General features: G+C 43.9%; 1 protein-coding gene and 1 pseudogene across 2 annotated transcripts in view; one reads left to right on the top strand and one right to left on the bottom strand.

Moving 5' to 3' along the window:
• The window catches only part of LOC311361195 (fibroblast growth factor 12 pseudogene), an 8,950-nt pseudogene extending 6,767 nt beyond the window's left edge, over nt 1–2,183 (bottom strand). Inside the window, exon 1 of the transcript in view lies at nt 2,145–2,183. The product of the transcript in view is annotated as a fibroblast growth factor 12 pseudogene (transcript). The remainder of the gene's footprint in view (nt 1–2,144) is intronic.
• A 5,014-nt stretch (nt 2,184–7,197) lies between these two features.
• parla (presenilin associated, rhomboid-like a) lies at nt 7,198–11,584 on the top strand. Its single transcript, XM_084481209.1, has 10 exons — nt 7,198–7,288; nt 7,787–7,994; nt 8,156–8,260; nt 8,349–8,481; nt 8,821–8,916; nt 9,243–9,392; nt 9,901–9,971; nt 10,261–10,362; nt 10,595–10,692; nt 10,968–11,584. The coding sequence occupies exons 1-10, from the start codon at nt 7,209–7,211 to the stop codon at nt 11,092–11,094; spliced, it is 1,170 nt and encodes a 389-aa protein (XP_084337335.1). The 5' UTR covers nt 7,198–7,208; the 3' UTR covers nt 11,095–11,584.
• Nucleotides 11,585–11,705: the final 121 nt, after the last annotated feature.

Raw genomic sequence — 11,705 nt, 5'->3', positions numbered from 1 at the left:
GAGGGAGAGAGAGGGAGAGAGAGAGAGGGAGGGAGAGAGCGAGAGGGAGGGAGACAGAGGTGGAGAGAGGCAGGGAGTGAGAGGAAGAGAGAGGGAGAGAGAGAGAGGGAGAGAGCGAGAGGGAGGGAGACAGAGGTGGAGAGAGGCAGGGAGTGAGAGGAAGAGAGAGGAGAGAGAGAGAGGGAGAGAGCGAGAGGGAGGGAGACAGAGGTGGAGAGAGGCAGGGAGTGAGAGGAAGAGAGAGGAGAGAGAGAGAGGGAGAGAGCGAGGGAGGAGACAGAGGTGGAGAGAGGCAGGGAGTGAGAGGAAGAGAGAAAGGGAAACTCTGACTCAGACTGATGTTCCCATTCAGAAACCGCATCCCGCTTGGATGCGGTTTCTGAATGGGAACGGGACATATGTGCACACACTTAGCCACACACATTGGTTCTACATTACAATGTTCATGCATCTGAAATATCCGTGGCAATAATATTAACAAGCACAGTGTCATAATCACTTCAACATATACATAACTACAGCCCAAACCAGTTTCAATGTTCATAGCTACAGGAATGCACTTGATGACGTGCCATATGGTAAATATAGTGTAGACCTACATCACATGATATTGTGATATTGTGATATATAGAGTTCTATAACCTGTGTTTGTAATTTAAATGTAAATGATCTCAGTTGCAGTACAGTTGTACAGCAAAAAATATTCAAATAGCTCAAAAGTGAATTCTTGGCATGGAGAATCCTGGATATTGTTATTACGGTATCGAAATGCATCTTTTTTTATTTGCCACACAGGAAAGAAAACAGAGGCCTCCGTATGGTTTTAGTGGTAGACAGGTTTGTGTCAGCCACGGCTCTCTAGGTCACGGTGCTGGTTTTGTCTTTGGGCTGACTAAGGTGTGTCTGTGGTGACATTGTGGGCAAACGCATGCACAGCCATCCTCTCCCATTTCACCTCGCCATGTGTCAACAGGAGCCCGATGTACAACATTCACCTTGTAACTTAATGCCTTAACCCTGAAAGGACGGCTGCCCGTGATACATAACTCCAAACTCAAACTCCACTGGAGCCTCCCGCAGCTATCAAGCTACCTTTCATATCCATCCTTTCCATTCATAAAATGGGATGATGTTGGCATAACGTCACGTTTGAGGGGCAAACATTTAAATTGGGCTTAGTGTCTTCATCATTCACACATCACTTCACTGCATACACATGGACAGTTCACATTTGGATGGCACACAGCTAACAGCTGCAAGAGAGAAACCCTTGTGCTGAAGTGCCAGAAAAAAAGGCTCTTCATGTTTCCTGCAGAGCAAAGCACATGTTGGCTAATTGAAGCTCTGCCGAACTGTAAATGTTTGCATGTACCAAAGTAGCCAAGAATCCACCAGAAAAAATAACTTGTCTGCAAACATGTGGTTGAATTCTGGATACAGCCACACAGCAATATGATACGGTTACAGATATTGTTTTGACGAGACTAGTTGAACTAAACGCAATATGCAGAAATCGACATTGCTTGCTACATTACCCTGAGGCTTTGCATTCAACCTCGCAAATATTGAAAGTAAAGCTCATAAACATAAAATTGCTTATACTGCAACTGCAATGCCACAAATACAATACACGTGCACGCATGTGTGCGTCTGTGCATGTGTGTGTTTGCGTGTGTAAGTAACCACGTCTGCATGTGTGTGTGTGTGTGTGTGTGTGTGTGTGTGTGTGTGTGTGTGTGTGTGTATGTGTGTATCAAGGTATGGGTGGGGACAAACTAGAAAATATGTCTCTTTAAGGATAAAGAGAGTACACAGAATATGCTTCAGTCAGGAACACCTAATGTCACACAGGATAATGATGCCTTTGAAAACACCCTTCCTTAAGAGGCTATTGAATGAGATCTAGATAAGTGGATTCATAAGGAAGAGGACGGAGAGAGAAAGTGCATTGAGCTGCTGTTCACAAACCGTAAGTGGTGGCCTTTTCTATGCAATTGTAAAAATGACAAAGTTTATTTTATTTTACACATTTGCCCTAACAAGCTTTACATCCACCGGTTGCCGAGGGGGCTTGTGGCAAATCACTACATTCAGGATTTAAATCCTGTCAGAACTTTATTTTGATTTCAACTTTGGGCGCTCACCTTATCACAGTGAGAGTTGCAACACCAGATCTGAAGCATTGATCAATTTAAAAAGTGGAAAAGATATATTTTTTAACATATCTTCTGTCAAAGTCAATGTTGTTGACAAGACCAACCTACACATCTATACATTGATGAATAATTAGTTTGGACCCTCACTAATATTTGATCACTACTGCATCTGAACGCTACATTGGGAGAAACAAGTGCATTGTTGTCCTTGACTGAAATAAGAAGCTATGCAGAGACCTTTCTGAGGACGATAAACACTCCCACTTCCCATCAAGTCATATTTCACATTCAACAATGGAATCATGAAATTGCCTCCTGAAGTATTAAATACACGTTTTAAAAGAAGGAATACAGGCGCACATGTCAAGGAAACTATTCAGTTGAACTTAGCGGGACTGAACTATGGTAGCCTGATCACTAAAAACTAGGGATAGGGTTAGGGTTAAAAACTAGGGTTAGCTAACCCTAACCCTAACCCTACTTCATGCAAAGTTAATTTAAACTCTCAATTCGGCAACTAATATTGAATTGATATATCATACAATTATTGTTTGGATATAACCTTTCGTTACAAGGTATTGAGTAAGTTGAGTCTTTCTTAACCCTGTGTGCGCGCGTGCCGGTGGACCCGCCGGAGAGCGGGAACAGCAGCATGTTGGTCTCGCGACGGGAAGTGGAGAGACGGCACTTTGTTCTGAGTCAGAGGACGCCGGTTTATACGTGTTTTATACGTGTTTTATATAAGTAGTATTCCAAGGACATTGTTAAAATTATTTAAACTCGTCGCTGCCTTTTTAAGAAGGGCTGTTATAGGCTACTGCGTAATATACAACTGACGTAAACGCATCTATAACGTTAGCTACACCGAGTGCGGAATAGACGGTCATGAACTGGCATATAAAGCTATGAATGGATCAATACAGCCCGTGCTGAAGTCCAATGCTATACATAGACTACGTGTATCCGTGAAGCACATACTCATTCTCACGCCACCTCACTGTATTCAATACTTTGCCACGGTGAAAGTAGCCAGAATAAGAGGGGAAAGGGATCATTTGGGTTAATTCTTTACCGCAGCCCGGGACCTTCACACCGGGCGAACACTGCAACGTGTAGCCTACAGCATAGTGCACACATGACTGTCCTCATGACGATAGGTGGCAACAACAACAACAACAACAACAACAAACACAACAAGAAAGTTTCTTCTTACCTCCTTTTTTATCACCCATGTCCCCTTGCGAACCAGGTCGGTGCAAGAAGCTGAAGATAGTGCCGCCGGACGGGGACTGCGCGTGAATCGGGGGCGCCTCGCTTTATGCCTTCGGGACGGGCGGCGGAGTGTTTACAGGGCGAACTCTAGATGCCGTTTAAAGTAATCAATGCGAGGAGAATGGATCCGTGTTCAGGATCCTATTGAACGCGTGCGAGCGATACTGCTCCGTCAGAGACCTCTACAGGGACCTCGTGGCTGGTGGTGTCTCGGTGGTGGAGTTTACCGGCATTTGTGAGTGATGCTTGTGCACTCCTGACACCCGGGTATAAAAAAAGGGGGGAGGGGGTGTAGTGGGTTGGTGGGTTGGGGGTTTTGGGTACAAGGGGTGGAACCATTGTAGTCTGGAACAAGAGTCTGGAACAAGAGTGCGCGTCTGTTTGTGAGCGCGCGTGATTTGTCATGAGCACGCGCCGTGCGCGTGGTGGGAACATGTGCCCGGGTTCGTTTGCAGTTGCAGGGTTAGCTGAAAGGGTCACGCCTCGTGTTCTGTACAGGGTAGGCTCACTTTGTAATGCTGCTGTCAGGAGCTGTTCTTCAGCGTTGGTGCTGAAACATCACTTCGCTGAATTGCAGTTGCTTGTCCGAGCGCCAACAATAGACGTATGCTGCAAGTTTTTGTCCAGGGCTGAAGCTGAACACTTGGGAAATCAACGCTGTAGCTTGGGTTTTTTTCTACACTTTCGAAGGCTGATTAACGGTGCAATGATTGATTTGTATTGTGATGTGGTCATTTTTAAATCAAACGCCTGCAGTCCACCAACGCCTGCATAAAACGTATTCATGGCAAACACAAAGCCATAAATGTTTGAATACCGTATATAATGCATAGGCCTATAACGCAGGCCAATCGTGTTTTTTTTTGTCCACTTCAATGTAACGTGTCTCAAGGGGCTGGCCGGCTGAGATCTACTGTCCGTCGAGATGTGTCCCTAGATAACTGCTGACACCGTCTGACAGTAATGCCTCTTCATTAGAGGAGGAAGATGTTCTGCTGAGAGGCATACTGTTTCCCTGATCAATACTTATGTCCTAGACATTTGACTCTCTGTTATGGCTGTTTCCTGGTGCGCTACAATACTAAATTGATAGACAATCTGTGCAGAAGACGAGAAATTATTTTTAAATGTATTGGGTTCTTCAGAGGATTTCTGGTGTTGGGTTTCTTAAATTCCCATAACTCAGCAATAAATGGAGCTATCTGCTGTATACAGTTATAGTTATGTTGCTTTATGGTCTACATTGGTTCAAACTTACCATTGATCTATCTATCTGTGTTTCTATCAGTCTATGTTTGACAGTTTATGGTAACTTTAGTAAATATAGTTAATCAGCCCGGGGGGGGCACTTGTCCTTGCAGACCACTTGTGTTCACACGTCGATAAATTGTATTTGTCTCAAAAATGAAATCCATAGTCAAGCATACAAATAGGAACAAGGCAAAAGACTACAATTCCCAGTGAGGCATTAGTTCACTGGAAATGGATCAATGTGTCCGGAAAGCGCTCCGTCAGCATTCAGACGGTACTGTATGATTTCGGCTTGAGTTTCAAGCGATGGTATAAAAAGAATGGCTCGCAGGTATAAGATGTTTCCGGGCTCTGTGGGCTGACACATCAAGGCCAAATCACATCTCTACCGGGCACATGTCACCGTGGATAAAGTCAGATGAACTGTTAAAAGTCATCGCACGTCCCCCATAGCTTGAGCATCCAGGGAAACATCCTAGGTTTCCTTCCCAGCAACGTTGCCGTTTCAAACTGCATAAAGGCGGGGGGGTGGGCGCGCAATGACCGATTGGTATCGCAGTTGTTCGAGAGTTAAAACATGGTGGCACTTTTATCTATTTAACGCGTGGCAGTGCCGTGGCAGGTGGATGCCTAGAGCACAATACCTCTTGGCGTCTGTGAGCCTATGGATCAATGAGAGGACCTGAAAGCGGACACCTACGTTGGGGAAGCGGGAAAAAAAAAAGCTGTGTAACGATTCGAGGGCAACCGAGCGCCCTCTGCAGACTTCACTGTCATGCAAGGGTGATCATTAAATGAGAACTATGTTGAATCATAATCGTTTAAGATAATTACGAATTCGATTCATAATTCAAAATATTTCAGTTTATATTTCCCAAATATAAAATCATTGTAGATACATGCCCTGCAATGTAATCCAATATGAATATATACTGATTGTTTTGCTGGAACTTTGAATTGACAAATTATGTTTTACTTTGATGCAATATACTGTTTATATTACATTTAGATTCAAACAAACTGCTGTTATTTTGTAGCATGTGTTCGAGACTATTTTAATGTGTGTGTGTGTGTGTGTGTGTGTGTGTGTGTGTGTGTGTGTGTGCGTGTGTGCGTGTGTGTGTGTGTGCTTGCGTGTGTGTGTGTGTGCGTGCGTGTGTGCGTGCGTGTGTGTGTGTGTGTGTGTGTGTGTGTGTGTGGTCTGTGCGCTTGCTTGTCTGGTGTGCATGCTTGTGTGTGAGTGTGTTTGCATGGGTGCATGTGCGTGTGTCTGCATGCTTGCCTAAGTGTATGCGTGTACAGCCATGTGCCCATGGGTCCTAACATGTGTGTTGCGTAGTGTTTGTTTACTGTTAACAGTCGTCACGCCACCGACAGCTCTCAGCTAAACTGACTCCTGGGGACACTCATACATTAATGATTGCCGTTCTTCTTTCTTCCCTTATCTCCTCCACTATCCAACCATCTCTCTTTCTGCTTTCACCCAGAGTTTCACCCTGTCCCTTTTGTTTCTCCTCTGCTTCCCTATTCTGTTTCCCTTTGTGTCCTTACCCCGTCCCACCATCCTCCTGACCACACACACACACACACACACACACACACACACACACACAGCTGCTTACAACATCTTACTTGGCAATGTGTCCTTGGAGTTCACACACACACACACACACACACACCAGCAGAAGCATTTTGTTCTCCTCCCCCCCCCCCCCTCTCTCTCTCTTTCTCTCTCCCTCTCTCTCTCTCTCTTTCTCTCTCTCTCTCTCTCTCTCTCTCCCTCTCTCCCCCCTCTCTCTCCCCCTCTCTTTCTCTCCCTCTCTCTCGGCCTCCTATATCACTCTCCTGTGCATTTGTATTTAGCAACATTGTCATTGTTGTTATGGTTGTTTATTCATGATGTTTCTTTTCATTTGTGTACCTGGAGTTGTGACTTGTTCCACAATATCCACAACATTATGAATAGGTTTGTTTGTTTTTCTTCCCGATTATAATAGGTAAACTGGAGGGGAGCAGATCCACTGCAGATACTGCAGTGCAGCTGCCTAAATTTAAATTCAACCTTCTTCCCCCATTTCTGGAGCACTGACCAACTTGGGATCTCACTGGAACTTGTCCAGGTGGCAACAAAAAAAAAACAACGATACCTACATTATTACAGATTAGCTAAAGTTCCCCAAACAAACACACGCGTACATGCAAGATAACCCACACCCACAGACACCAAATATCCTCAAATTCAGATTTTAATAAAATGACTAAAGAGTAATTGAATAGCCTACCTATTTTCTATGTTTGAAACTTTACAGTTGGTCTACAAGCAGCCTCGTCAAGCTACATTCATTTTTCGGGTCTATTAACTTATACGCCACTAGAGGTCAGCAAAGCACTTTCATATTCAACTTAAAGATATTGTAGCGTGACGCGCAAAGCTAGACTAAAAGGGGGCTGTCTTGAGCCAGGTCACGTGTTTCTTTGACGCGCTGTTGTGGGCGGGGCTTCGGACCGACTGCAGGGGTCATTGTAAATATGGCGTGGCGAGGATGTGTTATGCAGTTGACCAAAACTGGGTTTATCAGATCTGCGAAGGCATCCCCTCGAGATTGCAGGTAAGTAAAATAATCTATAACTCTTGAAACATTGTGTGGGCTGACACAGACAGCGATTCAATTGTATTTGCCTGCTAATTTATACTTGCTCATTTTCAGTGTGACATAACGTTAGCTTATTACGATGTATGTTTAAGTAACTGCAAATAATCAATTACAGTTCCTTACCAATTAATTGGTTGTTTAATGATCTCCGCGATTTATTGAAGCAACATACATAACTGCTACGCATATGCCTAAAAATGACGAAATCTACTACTATCATTGAAAGCACTTGTATCATGTTTTTTTTAAATGTATGTTACATCATGTACTTTACTGTGTACTTTTAGTGTTTAGTGTGTCCTGAGGTAATTGATTGTTTCCAATAAAGAGATGGATGTTGAGGTTGTCAAAAGTGGGCCTGCCCATCCGCTGGTGAAGTGTCCGATCGATCATCTCTTGTTTGTCTTGTTTGCACCAATTAACAAATGCACCTTTTCTACCTTGGTTCTCTAGACTCAACCCACACAACCAGCAAAGATGTGCATTCCGTCGGGAAGCCAAAAGAACAGATACAAACAAAGGGAATGTTTCCCAAGAGACAGAGCTTGCCTCCTCCAAAGCAGGAGAGCCAGTCAATGTTAAATCTCCTCCGAAACCACCAGCAGCACATCCTCCTAGGGCCCGACCAACGCTTTTTAAACCGTTTGTTTTCACTATAGGGGTAGGTCACACTCTTGTATTCTTCCAATTCCATCAAATTGTATTATTAACCTGTGCAGTGCTGTGTTCTGTGTCCAGTCCCAGTTTCAAACCAAATATGGTGACAATGCCTGTTGTACAATGGAAAGGTTTTGTTGTTGTTGTGGTCTGACTCCATGCCAGTTTACAGGCTGTTCCTTTGGTGTGGCAGCCATATTGCAGTACGAGTCCCTGAAGTCGAGATTCGACACAGGCAGGGAAGAGGCGAAAGCAAATAAAGAATCGAAGGTGAGTCTGCAGCACTTCAAGCAAAACTTTGAAACCAAATTTAATTATTATGTTTTATTTAGTTATTGGGTCAAATCGTGTGTTCCAGGGTTCAGAAGACATGACCTACTGGCACAACTGGTGGAACCAGCTGAGCGGTGTCCAGAAGCAGCTGATCCTTCTGCTGTCTTCGGCGGACGACTTGTGGAGCAGCTTTTCCGAGGGACAGAGGACCACTGCCGGTACGCCACGCTAAACACACAATACACACCGTCTGGGACTCGGTTGTGTGTTATGCAACATTTATGACCGCACTTCTGGCCTCAAGTCTAGAAAATGTTATGAAAAGGTATGGAAATGCATCCATGAAAGATGAATGAAAGAAAACCGTTGGCTTCTAAAACGGTTATTCAGACTAGTTACTTTAGATTTCACGAAAAAAACAACACAGTATCATAAAATACAATAATTTATGAAAATAGTATTAATTTATGATAATAGTGTATATTGGAATGTATTGTTTAAATGTGAACACTGCATTGGTTAGGGTCTTCAGTGGTTGTCCTTCTTGCTCTCTCCAGGTATTATAGCGGTCAATGCCCTGGTGCTGTGCTGCTGGAGAATCCCATATTTGCAAAGAACAATGATCAAATACTTCACATCCAACCCAGCCGCCAGTGAGTTGGATCTCTGTTCAGTTCCTCAAGAAACGTAGTGCACCGTATAAAATGGTTGCATGGAATACCAAAGATCAAGAGCCAGGACACACTTGGAACAGACTTGGTGATGGAAATATAAGGCTTGTGGTAGGAAGCATTGGTTTACAGTGTGTTTAAATTACCCCAGTGTATGGCAATACGTTAGGTCCAAAGCAGTAAATTAATAGTGAATCAATAGTGAATAATAACAGTGAATAGTGAATCAATAGTGAATAATAACAGAATAGCACATGTATGCCCATTGTTGCTGTTTGTTGATGTTCTGTTCCATCCTCTGACACCAGAGACGCGGTGCCTTCCCATGGTCCTCTCCTCCTTCAGCCACTACTCCGTCTTCCACATGGTGGCCAACATGTACGTGCTGTGGACCTTCTCCACCAGCATCGTCTCCCTTCTGGGCAGGGAGCAGTTCCTCGCCGTCTACCTCTCCGCTGGTACGAATTCTCCCCTGCTAGGAAGCGAATGTAGATGATATCATACAAACGTGTTATTATCATACATATATACGAACAGAGTGGTTGTGTGGGTGATAAAGGCTTTCTGTGTCAGAGCAGTTTGCTTTTGGGGAGACTTTTATTTTGAAAGTGCATATTGGCTCACTGGTTGGGTTCAGTTGCATCACTTTAATTAAATAATACAATTAAAAATGTTTTGGCAAAGTTAAACTTTTATAGTTTTTAATTGCCTGAACTCCCCTAGGAGAAAGAGAAGAGAAAGGAGAAGAAATTACTTGACAATTTATCAAAAACAAAAAAACATGAAAGACTATATTTGTTTTAAAGTAGTCGGTCATTCATGATCCATTTAAATGTGATTACAGGAGGTGGTTTGGAATCGACAGACATGGTAGTATTTCTTACATGTTGGTGATTGCTGTGTAAATGTTTGGATGCTCCCTGCCGGCCCCAGCTCACACACCTGTTTATTTTTGTCTTGTTGCAGGTGCGATGTCCAACATGGTCAGCTACTGCTGTAAGACAGCCACTGGTCGGCTGTATCCCTCCTTAGGAGCGGTAAGCCATCCTTGATGACCTCATCATACGTCTCCTTCTTTTTTATTTATATACTTTTTCATATATTGCTCTGAAAGAGAGAGAGAGAGAAAGACGTGTAGTATAGCACCGCGGGTCAGAATCGAACCTGGGGTCGCTTCAAGGTGTGTAAAGCCTACATGGTAAGTGCACTAGCGGTGTGACCCAACCAACCTCATTGTATGATAGGTTAGAAAAGGAAATAGAAAACAATACCGATAAAGTTATCCTCCTAAAATACTCTGATGTCCTCTTGTTGTTCGATCTCCAGTCCGGCGCGGTGATGACCGTGCTTGCGGCGGTCTGCGCCAAGGTGCCAGAGGCAAAGCTCGGCATCATTCTCCTTCCCATGGTCACGTTTACAGCAGGGAATGTAAGGTGACATACACCAAGGGGGGACTGCTTCAGAGTGTGTATGTATGTTGACATGTGTCAGGATTTAAAGTGTAAATAACCTTCAAATTGAGTGCAAGTGTGTGCGTTTGCATTTAAAGTAGCCGATTGAATCAGTAAACGACATGACTACTTGAAACTTGTTGACGTTTATATTGCTCAGTGCTCTGCTGCTCTGGCCTGTCGTCCTGACTTTGTTTTTCTGTCCCCAGGCCTTGAAAGCCCTCATCGCCATAGACACAGCGGGACTTGTTATGGGCTGGCGGTATTTGGATCACGCAGCTCACCTCGGAGGGGCTCTTTTCGGAGTGTAAGTGTCATGCCTAGGTAGCAAATATTATTGGAATACAATACATATTAGTTACGTATTGATAACAATGATGTTCTTATTGGATATGGAAACAGGCTTATAAGTCGAAATATGAATCATAGAAAAACTGAAAGTCGAGTCAAATTCCCTTATGGGTGTTCCTTCTTTTAGTCCAAAGGTTTACGTGCTAGTTAAGTTAACCTTTTTTTTCTGTAATAATTCCCTGAAGTATATCTTTTTGTAATCCCCTGTATTTCTGATGGCTTCTGATGCAGATGGTACGTAGCATATGGCCACAAAGTGATCTGGAGGAACAGGGAGCCCCTTGTGAAGCTTTGGCATAAGATCCGTTCCCCTGGTAACGGTGGGCGGCGGCCAGGCAGCGGACCAGGGTCTCTGTGAGGCCCTCACACAGCCCAGCACCCTCGGGTGGTGGGGTCACCCCACTCACACTTATGAGACGGCCAGTGAACTGAACGTGTCGTGTTTACACGGTTGTATTGGTTTCATGACTGAGGTTGTTGCACTGGTAACAGAAGAGCTCTGATTGGACAAGAGGCTGATGGGACAGTTGGGATAACTGGTGATGGTCAACAAGGTTTGATTGCTGTTATTGGTGCAGAATAAGACCAGGGACCAGCTCCAAGAAGCAGGTTATCAAAACTAAAACCTGAACTTGAAACCTGAACTGGTGAGAGCGTGATTTAGTCTGAAAAGTTTGTGTTCATTGCAGGCTTTTAGAACCATCATCATTCCCACTGTGGGAAACCATGCAAGAGGTTGTCATGACGGGACCTGATGATTATGATGATCAACTATTAAAGCCTACATATGTTTTGCAGGAGGAGACAATGCAAACAAATAGAAGCTGATTAAATAAAAAAGTGATGAGAACTGGATGCAATACTGGCTACATGTTTTCTTACTGTATACTATCTAACAATTTCATGTAAGATTTGCACCGAAATGGTACTCATCCGGCTTTTTATCCTGTCCCTATGCAAACCATCTCT

This window comes from Micromesistius poutassou, assembly GCF_964030765.1.
Source record: "Micromesistius poutassou genome assembly, chromosome: 16".
Classification (NCBI taxonomy): domain Eukaryota; kingdom Metazoa; phylum Chordata; class Actinopteri; order Gadiformes; family Gadidae; genus Micromesistius; species Micromesistius poutassou.
Note: the sequence above shows the minus strand (reverse complement) of the source record. Positions and strands in the feature narration are given on the sequence as shown.